Here is a 22221-nt window from a genome sequence, read left to right on the forward strand (position 1 = left end):
TAGAGTAACCATCGATGCTACGGATTACAAGCTAAGGTAACATATATGATACCACCACCAATGCCCTTCACACTTGTGGAAGAACCTAAGAAAATAACAATAGAAGAAGCCACCCATCAATTTCATAAGACAAGCCTGCACTCATGCATATAGCATATACACAGATCAACAAGTCGACATGAACAACCCCAACGCAACAGGAACGTCGCCCTGTATGTACACCAAGTAGGTATCCTCCTCATCCGGCTCCGTGATGAGATAGGTAAGCGTCTGACCCGCAGGGCACGCAAACCGATCGACCACATACGTGTAGCCCGGGGTAAGAGTCGTCTGACCCAGCGCCGTAGCACCACCCAGGCTACCGCCACTGCTGCTATTGGATGAAGAAAACAGACCGGTGTTTTCATCACCGCCAAAGATGTCCTCCCAGGTTGTGCCCATCGTCGCCGGGTTCGCCATCCTGGAAAACGCAACGCCGCCGCTGCCCGAAAGGTAGTAGGTCTCCGTCCCGTTGCTGGAGGACAATTGTTCCATCGTAGGGAGCGAGAAGAAGACCTTGCAGCTCTTGCCGGCGTACGAGGCCGGAATGTCGACGTTGAACACGGTCGAGAAGTTCTGCGTGATCTGGCCGAGAAGCGAGGGGCCATAGGCCTTGGAGGGGTTGGAGCGGTCGACGGGTATCATCATCTGCGGTTTCTCGAAGGGAGACCAGATGATGTTGGCGGGGCAGTCTTTGGCCGGTGGCGAGAGGGGAGATGGCTGATCGTCAGCTGTGGAAGAATTTCTGACTGGGGAGGCTTGCTCGGGGCCCGCAACATGCTCGCGGGAAGAACCGTCGGAAAGGGGAGGAGAACTGGAGACGTAGCAGGTCGATTGGCAGCCGTCAGACGCGAGGGTGACTGGTTGGCATTGGGCACCGTTGGGCTCGAGGTAGATGTTGGCACTATCGTCAGTCTTACAAGCGAAGAAGGTGGACTGCCCAGAGAAGGTCACGTTGCCATCGCAGCCGATTTCGAAGCCGTGGCTCAGCTGCTGACTAGGATCACACTGAAGCACCGACGTGGGGGCTTAGAAACCATCTTAGTTAGCGAAGTCTGATCAAGATAGAGCACGCAAGGTATTGAGTTGCAGCATTGTTGTGCATGGCGTTGAAGGGAAGAGTTGGCAGAAGAGGCCAGAATACTCACGAGTCCACCAACAGCCACGACCCTGCTGGTCCACAAAGGCATCTCCGAACCAAGTAAAAGTCGATGCCTCCAAGTCGCCTCTAGCCCGGCAGAGGCCATCGCCAATTTGGCCGACGGAGTACGTAGCAGGAGGGCTACCGCCTGCATTGATAGTGAGGTGAAAGCTGCAGCCGGCATTGGAACGGGAATTAATAGGGTTGCCTTGGCCTAGCAAGACGAAGAGTCCGCCGGTGGCAAGCAGAGAGAGGTGTGCCAGCATCTTGAGAAGAAGCACTGAGTGACGAGGTGGCAATACGAGAAAGAGATAGCGTTCGATCCAGAAAGAAGAAGACTGGTGCAAGCGAATGGACAGGAAACCTTCGGCGTGATATTAAAGGCTCCAGGAAAGGATGGTGAGATGATCTCAATGATTTCGAATTGAAATGACCATAGACGAAGTGAACAGTGTTGGGAGAGGATGTAAGAGGGGGTTGTTGGATTGGATGAGGAAGAAATGAGAGAGGCCGAAGTCATTTGACAGCTATTTACTTGGTCTGGAATCTGCTGAAGCCAGCTTGCATTACTTGAGGAAGGAGCTGGTCAAGGAGCCAGATTATCTACAGCATCGAGGGAAAGAACGACATGGCACTACAGGCCGTTCAAAACAGGCTGGTCGCTACTTGCGCAGCAGCGACGATGGCTTATTACGTAGCTCATTCTGTGATACAATGACAATTAGTGATGAGGCATTTGGTGGTAATACGCAATGGCTATGAACGGAACAGCGAGGCGGCTTCGAAGCCAAAGGCAGAAGCATTTCAATTTTGAGGAACTGCTAGGATGCGACTACAAGATTCTAGCGTTCGCAAGCACCAAGTCTGCGGTAGATATGTAAAATGTTTGCTAAGGCGATGTGGACAAGTGCGACGACGAACATTGTTAGTAGGTAGCAGGAAGTGAATGAGGCGCTGACAGAACGAACAGCCATAGGGACAGTTGAAATGTTTGTATTTGACCGTCAGTGGTAGATCAATTCAACATAACTAGACCCTGTTTACAAACTGAAGTCAGAGCAGGAAAACTACCTACATGAGGTACTTGCGGAGTGTTTTTCGCAACTGGAGGGCATCTCACATTCAATCAAGTAAGTCAATGTTGTTTGTATGGTTTATTCTCATTTCTATCTCGTTGCCGGAGGCGTCTTGCATCCATGCAGGAAGAGCATATGGCTACCGCGGGCCGGGGCCTCAAAGCGCTACTGGGCTCACCAAGTCAACTGCGTATGGGTGCATTGTGATGGCACTTGCATGTCCTATCCGAGGCAGCAAAACTGCGGCGGCAGCAACAAGAGCTTGGTGCCTTCCGTAGGCAAGTCTCTGTTGCAGATCGTTGCACGCACGCAGTTCCCATACTCGGCGCAGCGCATGGCCAGATGGCACAGCAAACCTCGTAGACTCAAGATAATAAGTCGCCAAGGTTGCCGCTGCCTAGATGGTCTGTCCAGAGGGTAATCGTCGTCACTCAAATCATCAAGGGGTATCATCTCTTTCTCAAGCCTTCTTGCCAACCTTGGCCTTCTTCACCGCCTCCTGCTTGGCTTCTTCGATGGCTTCGTTGTCACTGTCACTGTCATCATCGAACCCATCAAAGGATACCTCATCCACATCCTTCTGTTTAGCTTCAACCTCGACCTCATCCTCATCGGCACTTTCGCCGTCATCATCCACTGCTGCTGTAGCAGGAACAACTTCAGGCTCATATTTTCTCTTCCTGGGCATCTCGCCCAGTCTTCCTTGACGACCTTCCTTGATGTCGCCTTCCTCTGTCTCGACGTGAGGTGGAGGTGTGAACCATGGTAGACGACCACGAGTGCTGATATCTTGTTAGTCTTGTGGTTTTCCCAAGAGAAAGGTTGATTGCGATGAAACTTACAAATCGTTCAATACCATCTTGGCCACACTGTCAACATCAGGCTCTCCGCCCTTGAGCAGACGTCCAGACTTCCGCGCGAGAAGCTCCAGGAACCTCGTGTAGTCTTCGCCCCAGCCTTGGATTTGGTATGTCCTTTCAGCGTGGTGCGGCTTGACGCGATCGAGGACAGCTCGGATGTACTGCTCGGGCTGCTCAACCTTCTCCAGTCTGACCACGCCACGAAGCAGCAAGTCTTCGGGTGTATCGGTGGAGCTGGGCGGCACAATACCGGGGCAATCAATCAAGTAAATACGCTTCATCAGCGTGATGTATTGCCAGACCTTGGTTTCACCAGGAGTGGGAGAGACCTTGGCCACAGCCTTGGCCCTCAGAGTGTTGATGACACTGCTCTTGCCCACGGATGGGTATCCGACCAGGCCGACGGAGATTTGCTTGCGATCGCTGTGGAGGATGCTGAACTGGCGCAACAGTTGGATCAACGAACCCTTTCCGAAGGAATTCGTGATGGAGCTTCGGAAGGCGAGTGTGGGGTACTCCTTGCTCAACGCTTTCACCCATTGAGCCTATGCTTGGATATTAGCATTTGTTTACAAGTTGTGTTGTAGAAACATTCATGTTTGGTGTAGAGATGTGCGTGTCATGTCTAAGAACACTGCTACAAGCCATCCAAAAGGACGGAGCAGGTTCAACTCAATGGCACTGGGCGATCTGCGCGGAGGAACTTCAAGACGAAGTTCAACCAACCTGTCATCCAAGGACAACAAGCTTGAGTTCGATATTACTCTCCCAATGACGTAACGGGTCCCTACCACTGAGCAAATCGAAATTTGCGGTAGACATCCTGACTTCAACGCATTGGGGTTTTGTCACGAGGTGCAATAGAGAGGCGAAAAAGCAAACTTACACAAACTTTGGTAGGTACCAGGTCGACCTTGTTCAAGACGAAGATAAGATGCTTGTGAGGTGCCTCCTCCTTGATATACTTCTCGACACTTCGGCACCGGGTTCCGAGAGGGTCACGAGCGTCCAAGACATGAAGAAGAACATCGGAGGAGTCAATAACCTTGTACAACTCGTTCTGTGGGGCACTTGGGTTAGCTTTTGAAGAAGAAAATCAGGAGGTGACACCATGGTTGGTTTTACTTACCCAAATACGCTTGCTCTGGCCCTTGTCAAACACAGGCTCGCTGTTCATAGACACCTGACCGTGCTCGGAAGGACGGGCATCAGCACCGCCATCCTCGAACTCATTGGACTGTCCGCTGAGCAGACGAGCCTGTTCCATGCGCTCTTGGTATGTGTCCATCGCCTTATCGGCACCTCCAGCGAGATCCTCAATGCTGCTCGCGCCAATCTTGACGCGCTTCCGCGACGCCTTGGGCCCAAAGACCTCGGCAAAGGGCGACGTCTCGATGGTCATCTTGGCCTGGTGCTGCTTGAGCCCGTTGAGCTCGGAGCCGCCGTCGCGGATGAGGGACATGGGCAGCTTGTTGGTCTTGAGGAGGACCTGGTAGGGGTCCTTGGCCGAGTTCTCGACGGCGTCGCGGAACGAGGCGAGCGAGTCCTGCGAGATGACGCGGGTGTTGGAGAACCACTTGCGGTTCGGCTCGACGCGCGCGGTCGGGACGTCGCGGCTCTGGTGGGCGGCGGCCTGGGTGATCTGGCCGGCGGCGTTGCGCTGGGCCAGGCCGTGGGTGCGCACGTTGAGCGCCTTCACCCGCTTGGCCGAGCGGTAGAAGTTCTCGCCCTTGACCTTGAGGTTGCCGAAGCCGTCGCCCGTTTTGCCCTGGCGTTCCCGCCGGCTCTGTTCTTTCTTGCCGGTACCCATGATGATTGAAGTTCTTCAAGAGTAGCACTTCCTAAAGAAGGGAGTAATAGGGGAAGGGGAAAGAAAGAGATTGCAAGTCAAGGCGAGAAACAAGACCTCGAGACTCTGCAGCTTGTATAGTGAAGGAGTAATGAAAGATTTTGCGGCTCAAGGTAGATGGGAAAATAGGAATTGGCAAATGTTCTGGGAGCTGTCGGACAGACCCCACCACTGGCCAGAACTTTTTGACCGCCTGGAATTTTATTCTGCCGCCCAGCCTCCGACCACTTGCCTAGATCTTATCTGCATCAGACGAAAACCCATTCAGCCACATCGGACCCCAATGCGAGGGACACTGTGGACCCCTGTTGAGCGGTTTCAATTGAGCCAATCAAGCGCTCCAGCAGAGCGCACGTAAGCCACAACCAGCTAGGTAGGTTAGTATCGATTTTCGGGTCTTGAACTTTTTGCGGCCAGCTAGGTTAGATACTGACGATTGGGAGCCGAAAGTCAAGATCTCGAATCTCCATATCTTCCGACTCGGACCCCGACGTTCAATCGCTAAAGAGGCCAATTCCTGCGAGATACCAATTCGTCTCTAGATTCCGTGACCGATTGCGGTCGCACCCCAACATCGCAATGGCTCCCACAATGCAGCGGGCCCTCTGCCGGGCAGCCACCACGACGGCCAACGCCAACTCCTCCTCACTAATGCGTACGTCCACCACGACGACAACGGCCGCGGCAGCCATCCGCACCTTCAGCAGCACCTCGACGAACCCCGCCGCCCAAAGGATACCCCCCGAGTCCCCCCTCTACATCAACATCCCGACCCCCGCTCTCGCAAGCCGTCGAAGACCAGCGCCGCTCCCCGCTCTCCTACAAGGGCCACCTGCCCGTGCCGCGCCAGATCTTCAAGCAGCGCAAGGGCGAGCTCCCCAAGACGTCCGCCGAGTGGCTCCAAAAGTCCGCGCCGCCGCCCACGTCCGAAAAGGCCCTGGCCCCGACCAGTTCCGAAGGCGAGGCCTGGAAGCGCCGCATGGCCGCGGGCCGCCGCCGCAACATGGAGGAGGGCCTCGCCGCCCTCTGGACGCGCACGCAGCGCACCACGGCCGGCCGCAAGGAGCGCGCCCGCCGCCACGACCTCGAGAACCGCGCCGCCATGAACGCGCCCCCGCACGAGTCGGACCGCCTGACCGCGCCCACCGTGCCCGCCTCGGTCCTGGCGACCCAGGTCCCGCAGGACCCGGACCGCCTCGACCACGCCCTCGAGGCCCAGGCCCGCACCCGCGCCGTCGTCGAGGCCAAGTCCCAGTCCCGCCGCGACGCCCTGCAGCAGCTCTACATGGCCGCCCGCGACTTCATCGTGACCGAGGCCGACCTCGAGAAGGCCGTCGAGGAGCAGTTCCGCCCGGACTACTTCGCCGACAAGACCTCCGTGGGCATGCCCTCCGCCAGCGTCTGGGACATCGACGGCGCCCCCCTCACCGTCACTCAGATGATGGGCGAGGCCATGGGCACCAGCAACCGCGTCGTCAGGAGCGACAACGCCAACCGCACCTTGCAGCGCCACCGCAAGATCGCCGAGGAGCTCACGGGCGGCCCCATGAGCGACGCGGGCACCGACTAAGTACGACCGGCAACAGACAAGAAGAATACATCATAAAAACAAACAGCCTGGCAGTTCGGGTGCGATGGGCAGCGAGTCGTGATTACCCCCGAAACTATGTACTGTGCTATGACATAGCACACGGTCATGCAGAACACGGGATACGATCTTTCACGACTTGCTAGCGGGTGTACGAGCGAGGCAAAAGAATGTGTATATTGGCATCAGGGGGAACTCAATAGATGGGCCGGGCGGAGCGAAGCATGTACTGTATCATTACCGCAATAGCATATGGGTATGGCTGGTTTGTCGTACTAATCGTGCATTACACCTGTACATACCTATACATAAAAGTAAAAAGAATTCCCTCTGACTTGTTTGCCTATGTAAAAACCCTTATGGTATGCATTGATTGGTCTACCTTGACAGATCGACCGAGCCTATGGACAAATCAACCCCATGGAACGCCAGTCCCATGATAAGCAATCGCAATCTCAAACTCACATGACAGGCAGTGTATTTGCTGCCTTCTTCGTATGCCTACATCAACATAAGAAAAGCCCTCTGCCGCTGATCTTCCTCGGTCTTCGCCCCTAAACATGCTACAGGCGAAACTGCCTCGAAATGCAGATCTATCCTACAATACCATCTCTAAGCAACCCAAAGTGATCACCCATGTATCTGATCACCGCTTCTCGACAAGCAAAAGGTGCATGGCGACGTAGGCCAGGATGACGAAGACCCCGGCAAAGATACCTAGGTTTATGACATCCCACCAGAGGGCCCCGTTGTTAAAACCAAAGCTGCTCAAGATGACAGCACCAGGCACCCGGATATCCAGGCCGTACTTCTGGTCGACAAGGTTGAGTTTCACTACCTCATTGACGATCAAGCCCTCGAAGCCGTAGTGGAAGATGGACAGCGACTGGAGCCAGAGAGCCGAGGCAGGGATAGCATCGTGGTTGAGCAGCAGGCCGGCAAATAGCAAAGAGAAGAGCATGACCAACGAGCCGACCAAGTTGGCAACGCTGCCGTCCTTGCAAACAATACCGATAAAGAGGCAGATTGCCGCCGCGGCCAAGTTGAAGAGGACAAGAATCAGAATGAAAGTGAAGAAGTGCTCTGCATCTGCGACGAGGCCGGTCATAGGGTAGATAATGATACCCATCAGGATCGGCGGGATGATACGCAGGGGAACAATGTCGAAGAGCACCTTGGCGGCGAAATAAGTAATGGGCGTGTAGTAGCCATTGGCTCTTTCGCGAACGATAAGGAGGCGTTCCGATGCAAACACATTAAGGGTAGTCAATGTGCTGAATCCGAATAGGGCAAGCAGGAAGAAGAACAAACCCAGACGGTTCTGGAAACCAGGGATGTCATCAGTAAGGCCATAGAACAGGAAACCCGAGAGGACGGCAAGTAGAATAGCGACCGCGTAATGCATCAGCATCAGCAGTGGATTCCGGTACAAGTTCTTCCAAGTACGTCCTGACAAAATCACGAACTGTCTCAGGTAGCTGGGACGAGCGTAGCCTTTGCCAATAGCACTAGTGAAGATGTTGGGACCCTCCGGTGAGTATCCATTTTGACCATTGACAGCTTGGGCGTTTTCGATTGCTTGGTGGATTTCATCGTGCGTGTTGGCCGCAATGTCGGATTCGAAATAGGCTTGAAATAGAACATCCAGGTCTGTGCCAGCTGAGGCAGACGGTGGCAAGTCGTGAGCCTCTTCCACATGAATTTGAGGCGGGGGTTGAGCTCGGAGCTTATAGGCACCAATCTCCTCTTCCACATCCGATGATGCTGCAGTATCGATCGTATTCTTCCTGCGAGTGTAGAGGTCGCGGTCTTGCTTCTGTTTGACAGAATCCCTGCGCTTGTTCCTCGGCCGGCTTGACGACGGATCCGTAGAGATGCTATCGCCTGCAGTGCTGTTGCCGGAAATACTGGCAATTGACTTGACGGCGGTAGTGCTGCTGGGGCCTACGCTGGCGCTGTCCGCATTGAGCGTTCCATCATCGTAGGGTTCAGATATACCGGCGTGCATGGTCAGATCTACTAGGTAGTCGGCAATATTGAAGCCGGGAGGGCACGCGTATCCAATGCTGTCGAAGTATTCCTGGCAGTGAGCAAAGGATCCCGAGTACACAGTCTTTCCCTTAGCCAAGAGCATCAAGCGGTCAAACAATGCCACAATGTTGGAGCGAGGTTGATGGATAGTGAATATGACCGTTCGCTTGTATGTCTTGGCCAGGGTCACGAGACATTCGACGACGTTGTACGCATTGTAGGCATCCAAGCCGCTGGTGGGTTCATCGAGGAAAAGGATCGACGGGCTGGTAACGAGCTCACACGCGATACCGACACGTCGCTTCTCGCCACCTGAGATACCGCGACCTTTGCCTTCCTCAGATCCGATCAGCGAGTCACGGATGTGATAGATGCCGAGTTGCTTCTCGACTTCCCATACCCGCTGCTCTTTCGCGGCCCGCCCCATTCCTGCGGGTAGTCGAAGCAGAGCCGAGATCAAGATAGTTTCGTGTACCGTAAGCGTGGGGAGCATAGTGTCCTCTTGATCAACGAAGCCAATAACGTTCTTGTAGTCGGTATCCGTAACCTTCTCTCCGTTGACGTAGAAGTCGCCACTAACCTCGCCACGCTTGTTCTTGCGAGCTAGTATATCGAGGAAGGTGGTCTTGCCGGCCCCTGACGCGCCCATGATGGCCATGATCTCTCCCGGATGTGCTACACCCTGAACGTTGTCAAGAATACGCTTTCCATTCAGGTCATAAGCCACATTTTCAAAGTACAGCGATGCCGGCTTGTGGTCTGCCATGAGCTTCATCGCTTCGTCGTCGGAGTCGTCGAGGGAGATCTGGCTATACTTGAAGGACCGGCGAGACAGATACCAGACCCCAAAGATAACAGCCACCAAGAAGAGTGAGCATCCTGCGATAACGCCAGCGATGAGAGGCGTGTTGATCTTCTTGACGGGACGTTCGTAGCCAGGAACCTCGGTTATGTGTAGGCATTCACCAGATCGGCAGTTGAGCTCAATGCTGGGGTCTCCAAACACGTCTTGGGTGAGCTGATCCAATGCCGGCTCCTTGAACTTGCACTGGTTGTCGCCGTTCTTCTTCTGCTCGCAGGAGAAGCTAGCTGGTCCATGGATTTCTTCCTTCAACATGTCTGTCAGGTCGATGGAACCTTGTTGGCCGCAGAGCATGCGCCCAGGAACGCAAGAACACTGCGCACTCGCACATTTATAATATGTGCTGTTCGTTCCTTCGTTGAGATCGGCGTGGGCCTCGCATTCGGTAAGATGGCAGTAGAAAGATTCGACGCGGTCGATCCAGACTATTCAAACAATTATTAGCAGAAGCATCGCAAAGATGACGCGTGTCTAGAGGCCATGGACGTACACTGGAAATCACACAAGCCGTCTTCCTTCTGGCAGGAGAAGGTGGCTTGAGGAACTTTGCCTTCGAGCATACTCAAGATCTTAGCATTGGTGATGTCGCACATCTGGTAGTTCTGCTTGACGACGTCGCCAGTTTGGTAGCAGACTCCGCCATCATCGTCGGTCTCCATGAGCGCGTTACAGGCCTTGTTCTCGGTACAGATGTTGCAGTTGATGCCAGTCCAGCCCTCGTCGCATTCGCACGTGTCGCCCTGTCGCATCGGTCGGTCTTTGCCTCGGGCCAGCGAGCCGCAAGCTATAGATTCCAAACATTAGCACCGGGTCGTTACTTGCAGGAGGAAAAGAGCTGAAGCATCGTCGCGGTGGTACATACTGGGCTCTATGCAATCATCGCCTCCAAAGCCCGGGGGGCAATCGCACTTTCCGTTGTATTCCTTGCACGGGGCATACTGGCCGCAGGTGTAGGCGGGTAGAAGGCAGTTGAAGCTATGGATTACGAGTCAACGATCAGCTTGCGCCACTTTAGCTGGAAAGGCTACCGGAGGGAAGGCTGCATCAAAAAGGGCGCACTCACCAAGGAGGGCAATCGTCGGATCGACCGCCCATCAGCGCAAGCTGTGCCCGCATCATATCGACCTGCGTGTAGTTGGTCTGAGCCATGACGAGAGACGGTGCGATAGCGGACGACAACAGGAAGCCCAGCGCCAGCGCCGTCTTCAGTATGCCCGGCGGCGACATGCTGGCCATCACCACGACACTGCTTTGAATGGGGTTGAGAGCTCCAGGATGATAGGATGGCAGATGCGAGATGCGAAATCGGATGTTGAGAGGTTAAAGAGGTTGGGTTTGTTGTTCAGGAACGAGTGTTGCGGTATTATGGATCCTACTGATATGATATGGAGCTGATACGGAACTGCTTGCGACAACCGGCTGCCTCTGTTGCTGTTTGTTGCTGGTGCACGACACACTGCAGCTGGCAAGGTGCCTGCAATTCGGATCGGCTGCAAGTTTCAAATGCAATCGAACGGGTGCAGAAGTTTCATATATCAAAAAAGGGTAGTTGAAGGAAGGTTTGGGAAGAGAGAGAGCAACTTTGGTCCCAAAAAGACAAGGGACAGAATAACCTTCCTTCCCCACGGGATGCAGCCGAGATCCAAACAACACTTGAGGCGACTAAAACTGGCCGATGACACTGGCTCTGACTCTCTTTGGTTCCCTCTTGCCTGTCTTGGTTGGCGGGCACACGCTAGGCCGAAGCGGCTTGCGCGGGTTACGGGTACCTTGGCAGGCAATGGCCAGACTCAGACTGCGGGCGATAACGCGATAGGGCGCTCGTCCACTAAAGAAGGTAGGAGGTAACCTTGGAGCTGACGCCTCCCGCCTGGCAGACCTCGACTGTCAACCCAACCAGCCTACCTGGATTTGGATGAAGTAACTCGTCTCAATAGCTACTTGTTTCGCGGTTTATCCAATACGTCATGAAATACTCTGTTCACTCTAGGAATAATGACTCAACGATAGTTCAAAAAGAAATGGTTGCTAGATTGCGACTAGAAGACGGCGGAGATGAGGTTGGTCAGTCAACCTCATTGATTGATTAATACTAAGGACCACCTAGTGGAGGGTCAGGTGGCTGGATCCGATTGCGAGGACGGGCGAACCAGTGCACGCGTCTTGTCTTTCTTTCTTCCAGCGCAGGCAGGCAGGCAGGCAGGCAGGCAGATGTGGCTATGTAACCTCGCACCATGCAAGCAGACACAGTGGGACAGATTTCAAATGATGGGGGGACAAACTGGGGGTGGAGCCACGCTGCAAGACGCACAGAACACACAGAACTCGCTTTCGGCTGGCTCTGCCCGCTTCTGGCCCTCTCCAGCAGCAGGCTTGCAGTGCAGCGCGTGACGCGCGCCTGCACCTGTCCAATGGGTTTTACGTTGCACTTGGTGGACTTCATCATCTTTGTAGTGGGATGCGGGCATCCGTCGTACATGCACATGCACGTAAGATCAATCAAACAAGTTGGACTACACGTACACAATACAATTCAATCCTGACGCATTATCGAATGGAACTCAATTGCTCGTGGGAAGTTGCTATTCATCATGGTGTATAGTTCTTGATAATAATCTGAAGGTATGTATGTACAAAAGAATCATGAGGACTGTATGGTGTCCCGTAACGAACAAATATCATTAGTTGGTGTGTGACCGCTCCCCCAATGCTGATCAGCAGCAGATGAACGCCTAATTGGTACCTGGATGCATCGGTTGAAAGACGGGCTGCACCAGGCACCTATGCAAATCTTGTCCCTCTCTATTCCATCCATATGCCGGAACTCCTTTTAGTGGATGTGTCCGTCCAGAGCCCATTGGCAAGCCCAGGGCCATCCCAGGATACAGGTCATTCCCGTGGCGTAGCTGTTTCCAACAAGTCAGCGACTGTGTTGCAGGCATATAGAGCCAAGAAGAGGGGAAACGAGAGAGATAGGTTTGAAACTTACATGCCCAAGGTTTGCGCGCGCTTGGCAACCATTTTTCCCCAGTCAGCCTTTTGCGACTTGACGCCCATGGACGGCCGGAAGATTCCCTGCAGCTCTTGGCCCAGGCTGCTGTGTCCTTGGCGCAGAGGCATCTGTGTAGAGAAGAGTCGCTTCGAGGCGACCTGGCGAGCTACTCTTGGGAATGCGGCAGACATCTTGGTGTATGGGTTGGTTGTGTGTGTTTGTGTGTTTGTATGTCTATTGGGTATAAAGACAGAGTGGAATGCTGTTTCTCTGTATCGTACAGAAGAGTGGTGATAAGACAAAGTCTGAGAGGAGAGTGTATGAAGTATATGCTTCTATGTCTGTGAGAACTGTGTGGTCTGTATTTCCTTCACGATATCTACCAGCGTCTCCGGCCTTCTTATATACACAGCTCTGCCATGGCCGCTTTCGTTGGCTTTCGTTGGAATCCGGCTCAGGCTCACATGAACATAGCAAATTTGCAATCTGGACCCGAGCCTGGCTGGCATTACCTGCATGGCCACCGCCGATTACCCAATCCGGGGAAGGAAAAGTGAGGCCATGCGATGAAACCTCATGCGATGGCAATCCCAAAAGAGTGGGAGTCCCCGGAGAGAATTCGCAGTCACCAGATCGTGTTGGAGCGTGTTGGAGCTTTGGGAGCTTGCTGGCTCAGCCTTGTTGGTCCTGCGCTGGCGCTCAGGGCGAGGGCCGGTCCCGACGCTGCGGCACTGCACCGGAGATCGAAGGCAACCGCAGACGCGGGCGGAATGGTGGTGAGCAGGTGAGGTTCTGACAGTTGGTTTGAGCTGCTTTTGGCAGCTACAGTGGGGCGCGCAGGCTCTTTTTAGGCACTTTTCAGCGCGGTGGGCTGATTGTAGGCTGACTTGGCTGATCCGGTAGGCCCCGACCGGGATCCCGACCAAGTCCCGTCAATAAGGGCCCCCTAGGCCCCCTAGGCCCCCCGGGTTAAAGCGGAAAGGGGGAAATAGTTCTTTGGCGATCCAATCCACCGGGAACTCTTCTCGGGGTAGATGTCGTAGCATGGCCCGACTATGACCCAATAATGCTCCCGTGACTCCCGTCGTCACATTTTGAGGGGAAATTAAGAATGGAGAGATTCAATAGTTATGCACTTATGCTTTCGAGATCACAAATGTTCGGCTTGTCGTGTTCTCGCTATCGTGGACGTCATCTTGGTCTGCCCGTCTCTGTCTTGTGTATGCCCTCGACTCGAGCAGAGCGATCCCGCGCTATTGCTGCTGTGTTGCACAAAACGGCAACTCTCGTCTGAAGCTACAGCGCCCAACATGTCGAAAAGAAGCACTGTTTGTTGCTCGAGACTCCAAGACGGGACGGATCTTGCAGCCAGTCTAGACTGATCGGGGCATTCGAATAAGGTTCGATGACGGCCACTTGTCGTCACGATGTTGGAGCAACGGCTCACGATACCTCCAAAAAGAATCGTCGCTCGCTGTACAAATAGGTAAGGGGGTCTTTGATGAACATGCTGATCAAGGCTTCTTTCCTCCAGAAACAACTTGGGCAACCGTCGGAGCCAGTACTAACACCGTCACAATGTTCCGAACACTTGCTCCCCCGCGCGTACCGTCGTCTCGCGAGTCGCGTGCGGAACTCCTTCAACCCCGCTGACAATGACATGTCTCAGGCTCTACAGCGGCCGAATCCTGTCGAACGGCATGATCTCGAGCCGAGTTCCGAAGCCGTCGCGCACCAGTGAGCAGCGCGGAACGGTCGGCCAACATTGGCCTGAAGAGCCCGACGACCTGCTTGACCACCACGGACCCTGGAACAAGATCAGCGAGGCCGTCAAGAACGACCACCGACAGCTTGAGGCCTACTACGTCCGCATGACCAAGTCAGACGACCCCGCATACCAAGAGGAATACCAGAATGCCTTCATATGGAAACTGAGCCGCCACTCGATCGCGGAAGAGATCGTTCTCTATCCTAACCTGGAGCGCTGCGTCGAAAAGGGAAACTACATGGCATCGCAAGATCGTCATGAACACTACAAGGTAAGGTAAACGAAGAGGGAGTGAACTTCGATGATATGGCGGCGACGAATTGACTTCAATGACATATTGGTAACGGGCAATGGTGGTATGGAGACGATGCTGACAGAGGCACCTGTGACAGCTTAAGCGCGAGCTCAAGAGGTTCCAGAAACTGCGACCCAGCAGCCCGGAGTTCATGCCGACGCTCGAACGCCTCTGGAAGGAGCTGAAGACCCATATGCAAGAGGAGGAAGCCCACGACCTCGTCAAGCTCGAGGAGGCCATTACCGACAGCAAGTCGCGCGCCATCGCCGACAGCTTCGAGTACTGGAAAGACGCTAGCCCCACCCGAAGTCATCCGTGGGTGCCCAACACCCCGCCGTGGGAGACGGTCGTCGGCTCCATCGTCGCGCCTTGGGACAGGATGATGGATAAATGGCGGAAGTGGCCACCAGCCGAGGACATTACTGGGCAGCCGGGCGCCCGGTCAGGGCCCATGTAAGTGGAAACAAATTGGTCTCTATGTAATATTCACCGAGTAGTATTCATTAGTAGGTCGTATGTCAAATTTACGTATCATTGCTTCCCACCTTTGGGATATCTCTCTCTAGCTATGCTATTTCTTTTGGTCGCCTTCCATTGCGGCCAACTCGTGGAACCAACCCATTTCAAGTGTCGGGTCTTGTAGCTAGTGAGTTTCAATATCCCGTGAGAAGGTCTAGTCGTCCAGCAAGACCTCTGTTTCTCACTTCTTCCTACTATCCCGTGATCACCTGAGCTTTCGCAATGACTTTCGTCACATCGTAATCTTCACCTTCCGATGTACCATATCTGATGAGAGCAGGCCTAACAGCCAGATGAACCTTTCCAGCCTCGGGCGGATCATTCCAGTCTTTATCTTCATCTTCCTCAATCTTCGTCATTGAGCCCGGTTTGAAGTTGAACCCATGGTACTCGCTGGCGTACAGGCCATGGTTGAGGCGAACCACGTAGTGGGCCTTGGTCATTGCCATCGAGTAAGCAAGGTTCACTGCTATTTTGATGATCGTATTGATCTCTTGTTGGCATGCAAGCAGATTGTGACGGTGCGTATAAGGGTCAAGTACTTTCATGGTCTCCTTGACAAGCTTCGCTCTGTTTGCCATGGCTGTGTCGCTGTCTCCAAGGAGATGCCCGTTTTTGCCACGAACTTGCAGGCTGACCTCTGCCACATGGACGCGCATGCTATGGTAACTCTCGAGTTTCTCAGTAGAACGATTCCCGTGAACTATTGGTATGTTAGCACACTGATGCGCCTAGATAATGTGCAATATACTTACCCAGAAGTTCCTGTGCAGGTCCTGCAGTGCGTCACCCGTTGCTTCACACAAAATTACCAGCGGACGACAGAGGAAGGCGTCAATAACTTTGTGCCAGATGATAGCCTCAATGAAGTAGGGTTTGATTGGTCCCTTCCTCAAATAGTCAATGGCCCATCCGTGGGTTATTTTATCAAAGAAATCCTTAAACTCGGCTTTGACAGTCGCTCTGAAGGGTCCGTTTGAAAACCGTTGCTCTGCCACAGTCTGGATAAGATCGCTTAGTAGATTCATCTCCTCTGAGATGCAGTTGTCATCAATGACTTCGGTCAGTGAATAACTAGCCGATGGGTGCTGGATCGCGTCTTGTAGCTTAGTTTCAGCTTCATTCCATTTTTCCTGCATGGCGTCCTTGTCCGCGTTAAGTTTCTCGATGATGACCTTGTACTCCCGAATGGTGGCATTCTGCGCCTCAATGGTGGCATCGTTTTCCTCAATGCCATCCATGGTATCCTGAAACTTTGAGCTCAACATGGGGACATTCGCGTTGGCCTCGTCCGGTTGCATACCTGCCCTGCTGCTAGAGTCCATCAGGGCAGGGTTCAGAATAGGTGTGGTGTTACTGCTATTGAGAACATCCCCCAGTTGATCGATTATTGACACAAGAATCTTATTCGTTTCTTCGGCGGAGAGCTTGCTCAAGTTTGCAATAGCGACTTGAGGGCCAAATGTCGCGAGGCTGGATGGGGTCATCGGCGCCGCAGTTCCGATATCGTTGGAACTGGTGTTTGGCATATTGTCTTGTGTAGCTTTTGAGTCAACATCGGGCATGGTGATATCTTGGTTGTTGTCCGATAGCATGGGGATGGTGGCATTCTCTGGGATGGCAGCAGTGGAGATGCTTTCGTCTTGTTCAACCTTGGGGTGCTTGGTGGCCGGCGATTGCAGCCCATCGTCGGCATCAGCCGACGCAGATCTCTTCCGGGTGTTCATATCTGTATCTGGCTTTGTAGGATTGCTGACAGCATCAGCCAAACCCAGAAATGGGTTATCTCCACTAGCCGCTTTGCAGATAAGGTCAGTCTCCTGTCACGGCTATGGGGAGAATGATGGTGCAAGATTTGAAAAGCCCAATAAATGTTGAGCCTGGTAGCTAGATATAAAGTGGAAAAAGGGCAGGCGACAGCTAACGAAGAGCGATATAAGCCATCATGGAAACCGAAATACTCACCAATGTCGACGTCTCCATTGGACATCATCGTGGTTGCAAGTATGGGTCGAATTTTCCTCCAGCCGAATCAATGCCCACTGTGTTGACAACCTACGGGCATGAGATGAAAAAGAAATGTTGAAAGAGTGGGATGGAAATATGTAGAATCGAAATAGATGCCTGGCTATTGATGCAGGTAGTAGTGAGTAGAATGAAGGCAGGTACGATTGTTTCATCCAGCAACCTGACCACATCCAACTCACGATGTACTTACCGGCCTCCCATGGAGATATAGATGAGGTAAAAGAGGAAGGAGCCTCGCTGAGTATCAAGGTTTTATCAAGGGAAAGAGCATATTTTACCCTGCATTGTTCACAACGTATCAGATTACTTGCATTCGAGGTTTCGTTTATACGACCGTGAAGACACCGGCCCAAACCAGCTTGGCTGTTGTCTCTGCCCATACAAGGTCTGAGAACGTTATTGACGGTAAGGCGAGTGGACTGGCATGTGTACTATTTCTTCTATGCTTCCTACATACAAGATTTCACTGCTGACATCTCGGTCCTCCCTCGGCAAGCCCATATATGTCTACCTACCTCTGTCCCAACTCACTAAGCCTGGATGGCATGATCGGGTTCCTGTCTCTATTTTTAACCATTTTCCATTCATTCTTCCCATTCCCACTCTTCATTCTTCCTGTCCTACATTTATTTCTTGAATCAAGTCTAACGCCTCCATGATACTCACTTCAAGATACCTGACCACAACCTGGAATCTCACAGTCGTCAAAATGCCTCCAGCAAGACAGAAGGACGTCAAGAAGTCGATCGTCATCGCAATGGATATCGGTTCCACGTGAGATACATCATGAGTCCTCTTTTGTCTTGTCTTTCCTAGCCCCATCTGATACTCCTTGGTTTGATGTCCAGTGCAGCTTCATATGGCTACAAGCTTCTCGAGTCTCGAAGCCTTGGCAGCCTCATCCTGACAGGATACTCTTTAGGTACTCAGGCGTCGCCTGCGGACTCACGGGCGATCGCAGCCGCTCAAACAATTTTCAGCTCGACGTCGTTAGAGGATGGCCGATTAGTGGCGACAACAAATGCGACCTTCAGAAGGTTCCTACTCAACTGCATTACGGCGAAGACGGCAAGATTAACTGGGGCTACAATATCCCAGATGATGCCAAGCGCTTGGAGTGGTTCAAGCTACTTTTCACTGACAAGGCAAAGCTGCCCGGATATTTGCAAACGTCCCCCCATCTCGCCAAGACACAGGCAATGCTGGATGAACTGGGCATAGACGCCGAAACTGCCATGACTGACTACCGTAAGTAATTCCCGGATGGTAAGGCTCAATATTTTGACAAAAGTCTGACCAGAGTTTCATAGTGAAGCAAATTTGGAACCATACGCTGAATCATCTCCGTCGTACCCGAGGCTCTGGCTTGTTTGAGTCAACACCTTTCATTGTCATCCTCACCGTGCCAGCGATCTGGACAGAAAGCTCACGCAAGCGAATGCGCGAAGCTGCGAAGCGAGCTGGCATTCTTGACGAATGTCTTCCTGGCGCGACGACTCTCAAGTTCATCTCAGAGCCTGAAGCGGCAGCCATAGCTTCGCTATACTCAGAGCTTGATGACCGTCCTGATGTAGAAGAAGGAACCATATTCATAGTCGTTGATTGTGGCGGTATGTATCCAGGTTATTTCGAGTTTTGGAAGTTCTTGCTGATATCATGATAGGTGGCACAGTGGTAGGTTTTATCTAGGTGCTCTGTACCTAATGGCAACCTGACTAGTAGACAGGATATTATCAGTTATAAGGTGGTCAAAGTCAGGCCCGAACTAAAAGTTAAAGAGTGTACCGTATATTAATATATCTAGTTTAAAGATTAGCTATTGTAAGCAACCGATCTGATGTGGCAGCACGCTATAGCATGGTTCAACACGAGATGGAGGCACACCAAAGTCCAGGACGGTCTAATGTGCCCCATGCTGTGAGCGCATGTTCAGAAGGGATGATTTGGTATGCGCTTAGACACCAAGGACCTGTATATATGACATGAGAATGACCCGGTAGATAGATATAGAAACCAAGGCTTTGCACCCCCGCTACCTCAGACCCTACCGTCGCCTAGCTGAATGCTTACAGCTATATTCGAAAAGGGGATTACGTACGTGGAGCGTACGGTTTATTAAATTTTCGTACGAAAAAATTTAAAGATCTTTTTTTAAATAAAAAGAATATATCGAATTAATATATTTTATATTATATAACGTAGTTTATTACCGAGTCGCTTATATTATTAAGTCGTTTACTTTTATTACTTTTCGACACTTTTATATAAGTTAATTTAATTATAATATATTAAATTAATTAAAACTATTTATTATTAAAATCGTTATTTAATTTTATAACGTGGTTTATTACTACGCGACGTATATTACTTAACGACGCACTTAAATTTAATTTTAATATAATTAAACTTTAACGCGTAATACTTTTATAATTATAATGCTTAATTAATCTTAAAAAGATCGAATAGTTTTAATAATTTAAACGACACGAAACGAACCGAATTAAATAAATTAAAAAGCAGTAATAAAAGTTTATAATATACTCGAATTAACTTTACGCTATTAAATTTACGGCCGAACTTTAAAACGTAAAATCCGACCGAAACGACGTAAACTAGATTTAATTAAAAAAAAAAATACTTCGTAAACATATAATTAATCTAAATATTCGAGGGATATCTCCCGATTTCGTTAATGTAGAAGATATGGCCAATTTCCTCACCGCGTCGCGCGGCGGCGACCGCGTCGGTAAACACTAGGTTAGGCGCTTTATTGACCGTAACCCGGACTTAAAGATTAAAATAAATCGTCGGTACGATTATTAAAAGGCTTTTTATAAAGATTTTAAAGTTATTTTCGGCTAGTTTATACTAGTCGCGAATATAAAGGCGAAATACGGGATCGTCGACGAAAATATTTAGAATTTCGACGAGACCGGCTTTATAATAAGTATAATCGAGTTAATACTCGTCGTAATACGCGCCGAGCGGCGTAAAAAAGCGAAGTCGGTTTAATTTAATAATCGAGAATAAATAACGGCGATTAAATATATTAATTTATAAGGTTAATATATTCCGCCGTTTTTAATCGTTTAAAATTAATATTACCTCGCGAACTAGTCTCGCGAAACCGATTTACCGGGCGACTAAATAATTAAGCCGACTTTTAATAATTAAACTAATAACGAAATAGGCTTAAATTAAATTAAATACTTCGATAAATACATTAAAGCGTAAACGAAAAGTTCTCACCGCCTCTTAATTATCGATAATCACTGTAACGGCTAAGCACGAAGCTTAGGCCTTACACCAGCTAGCGACAAACTAACGGCTATCCCTAGGTCACACGAACCCCGTCCGGGGACCTTATATAAGTGCGGCCTCCGTCCCTACCGTAGATAGCCTCTTTTTTCCTTTTTATCTCTGTTATTTTCGTTAATAAATATATATGCTTATCGTTATAGCTATATTTTAATCTACGCTAATATTCGCCGTAATATAATAATAGAGATTACTTAAAGCCGAGGTTACTTTATTTTTTAAACTTAATTATTCTTTATTTTTTTTAAATATATTATTATTTCGCGTCTTTTTTCTTCTCCGCCTACCTATAAATATAGCGACGAACACTCCCCTCCTGGAAAACGACAGCTTTTTTAATAACCGTACAATTTATACCGCACTAGCGGCTACTCCTTTTAAAATTCCCTCCGGCGCTCGAATTAAGACCCGGGGTGCCGTATCAAGACGATCTAAAGCTAAAGCCCATAATTCCAACCCTCGTAGGGCCGCAGAGGCTTCCGCCCTTAAAGGAAAAGTACTAGAGCTACCTATTACGACTACCGACCCCTTCGTTAAAATATTTTAATAATTAAAGTTTATAATAAACCGCTTCGCTTAATTAAAGGGCTAGTCCGATATTACTTTAATTACTTTTTAACTTACCCTTTTATTACTTTTCGTAAAACGAAGGTTCGAATTACTTAACTCGCCTTTACCTTAACGGTAACCTTCGTATAAAACAGCCGTTACCGCGGTAGCGCTAAGATATACTTTTAAATTACGAAATCTAGACTAATTAACAAATAAAGTCTCCTTTACCTTCGAAAAATAGGAAACGTTTACGTCTTATAAACTAAAATATAATACGTAGCTTTTCTCGAACGAGGGCACCCGATTCGCTTAGTTTATATTATTAATCTCGGGGCTTATTATAACCGTATTAGCTCTTTATTTTAATAAAAGCTCCCCGTTAATATATTTTACTTTTCGTAAAGTATACGATTTATTACGATTATTATTTAATAACCCCGATTATAAAAATATAACTAAAAACGAGCTAATTAATTTTTAAATAAACCTCGATACGGAGTTCTTCGAATTCTACGCGAAATTTATTAAATTAACTAATTTAATTAAAGTTTCGTATTTAAAATAAAAATATAAACTAAATCGAAAATTTATTAACCGGTTATAAACCTTTATTTTATACTATTATATAAACTCGTTTTTAAACTTTTAAAAATTCCGCGCACGTTATTTCGAAGTACACTAATAGCTAAAAAAAATAACTAGGGAAATCTCTACCCCGGGCGACTAAGTCTTCTCGTATAGACGTTAAAATAATAACCCGGCGCTCCCTCGGACTTATTACGCTTAAACTAAACGCCCCGGTTACCACGTTAATTTATTAACCCACCAGCTCGGTTTTAGCCGCCTCGGTAAAGACGCTTACTAACGCTCCTCGGGCGATTATACCCGCTATACGCGAATCGCTAGCTCTTAAAACTATATCGAACCCTTTTAAATCTACTTATTATAATTATAAAAAAACTAGCTATTTTATTAATCGATGCCCGGAAGATTATATAAATATAAATACGATTACCGAATAAACTAAATTTTATAATTCGTCGAAAGAGTCGGAAAAAAAGAAGCTTAAGTAAAGTTTCCCGCTTAAGCCCTATATTTAATATTAATTAATTAATAATAGAAATAATTCAACTTTTTTTTCTTAAGAATTTAATCGAAAATAATGCCTTTATTATTAATATAATAATTAAAAAAATAAAATCGCTATTTCCTTACGCGTATTAATTAATACTAAAGTATAAGTATAATTATTAACCGATAAAGCGTTCTACGCACGCCTCGCCTAGGCTTAGTCTCTCCCTTA

At 50.0% G+C, this 22221-nt stretch overlaps 8 protein-coding genes across 8 annotated transcripts; 3 read left to right on the forward strand and 5 right to left on the reverse strand.

Moving 5' to 3' along the window:
* Nucleotides 1-165: 165 nt before the first annotated feature.
* On the reverse strand, nucleotides 166-1446 carry PG997_010140 (uncharacterized protein; the record flags this gene model as incomplete). The annotated part of the gene is made up of 2 exons (XM_066814455.1): nucleotides 166-1067; nucleotides 1188-1446. The coding sequence occupies 2 exons, from the start codon at nucleotides 1444-1446 to the stop codon at nucleotides 166-168; spliced, it is 1161 nt and encodes a 386-aa protein (XP_066666417.1).
* A 1270-nt stretch (nucleotides 1447-2716) lies between these two features.
* Nucleotides 2717-4926, reverse strand: PG997_010141 (GTP-binding family protein; the record flags this gene model as incomplete). The annotated part of the gene is made up of 4 exons (XM_066814456.1): nucleotides 2717-3038; nucleotides 3099-3661; nucleotides 4003-4176; nucleotides 4246-4926. 4 exons carry the CDS (start codon nucleotides 4924-4926, stop codon nucleotides 2717-2719), a joined length of 1740 nt encoding a protein of 579 aa, XP_066666418.1.
* A 618-nt stretch (nucleotides 4927-5544) lies between these two features.
* On the forward strand, nucleotides 5545-6535 carry PG997_010142 (uncharacterized protein; the record flags this gene model as incomplete). The annotated part of the gene is made up of 2 exons (XM_066814457.1): nucleotides 5545-5620; nucleotides 5673-6535. The coding sequence occupies 2 exons, from the start codon at nucleotides 5545-5547 to the stop codon at nucleotides 6533-6535; spliced, it is 939 nt and encodes a 312-aa protein (XP_066666419.1).
* Nucleotides 6536-7199: 664 nt separating this feature from the next.
* On the reverse strand, nucleotides 7200-10673 carry PG997_010143 (ABC transporter; the record flags this gene model as incomplete). Its single annotated transcript, XM_066814458.1, has 4 exons — nucleotides 7200-9871; nucleotides 9937-10230; nucleotides 10309-10421; nucleotides 10510-10673. The coding sequence occupies 4 exons, from the start codon at nucleotides 10671-10673 to the stop codon at nucleotides 7200-7202; spliced, it is 3243 nt and encodes a 1080-aa protein (XP_066666420.1).
* Nucleotides 10674-12276: 1603 nt separating this feature from the next.
* PG997_010144 (uncharacterized protein) lies at nucleotides 12277-12629 on the reverse strand (the record flags this gene model as incomplete). The annotated part of the gene is made up of 2 exons (XM_066814459.1): nucleotides 12277-12352; nucleotides 12436-12629. The coding sequence occupies 2 exons, from the start codon at nucleotides 12627-12629 to the stop codon at nucleotides 12277-12279; spliced, it is 270 nt and encodes an 89-aa protein (XP_066666421.1).
* Nucleotides 12630-14093: 1464 nt separating this feature from the next.
* On the forward strand, nucleotides 14094-14958 carry PG997_010145 (uncharacterized protein; the record flags this gene model as incomplete). Its single annotated transcript, XM_066814460.1, has 2 exons — nucleotides 14094-14477; nucleotides 14599-14958. The coding sequence occupies 2 exons, from the start codon at nucleotides 14094-14096 to the stop codon at nucleotides 14956-14958; spliced, it is 744 nt and encodes a 247-aa protein (XP_066666422.1).
* A 256-nt stretch (nucleotides 14959-15214) lies between these two features.
* On the reverse strand, nucleotides 15215-17010 carry PG997_010146 (uncharacterized protein; the record flags this gene model as incomplete). The annotated part of the gene is made up of 3 exons (XM_066814461.1): nucleotides 15215-15691; nucleotides 15776-16749; nucleotides 16986-17010. 3 exons carry the CDS (start codon nucleotides 17008-17010, stop codon nucleotides 15215-15217), a joined length of 1476 nt encoding a protein of 491 aa, XP_066666423.1.
* Nucleotides 17011-17757: 747 nt separating this feature from the next.
* PG997_010147 (uncharacterized protein) lies at nucleotides 17758-18737 on the forward strand (the record flags this gene model as incomplete). Its single annotated transcript, XM_066814462.1, has 4 exons — nucleotides 17758-17822; nucleotides 17971-18296; nucleotides 18359-18658; nucleotides 18712-18737. 4 exons carry the CDS (start codon nucleotides 17758-17760, stop codon nucleotides 18735-18737), a joined length of 717 nt encoding a protein of 238 aa, XP_066666424.1.
* Nucleotides 18738-22221: the final 3484 nt, after the last annotated feature.

The sequence above is a fragment of the Apiospora hydei genome, assembly GCF_038363865.1.
Source record: "Apiospora hydei strain CBS 114990 chromosome Unknown utg000007l_segment0_segment0, whole genome shotgun sequence".
Lineage (NCBI taxonomy): Eukaryota > Fungi > Ascomycota > Sordariomycetes > Amphisphaeriales > Apiosporaceae > Apiospora > Apiospora hydei.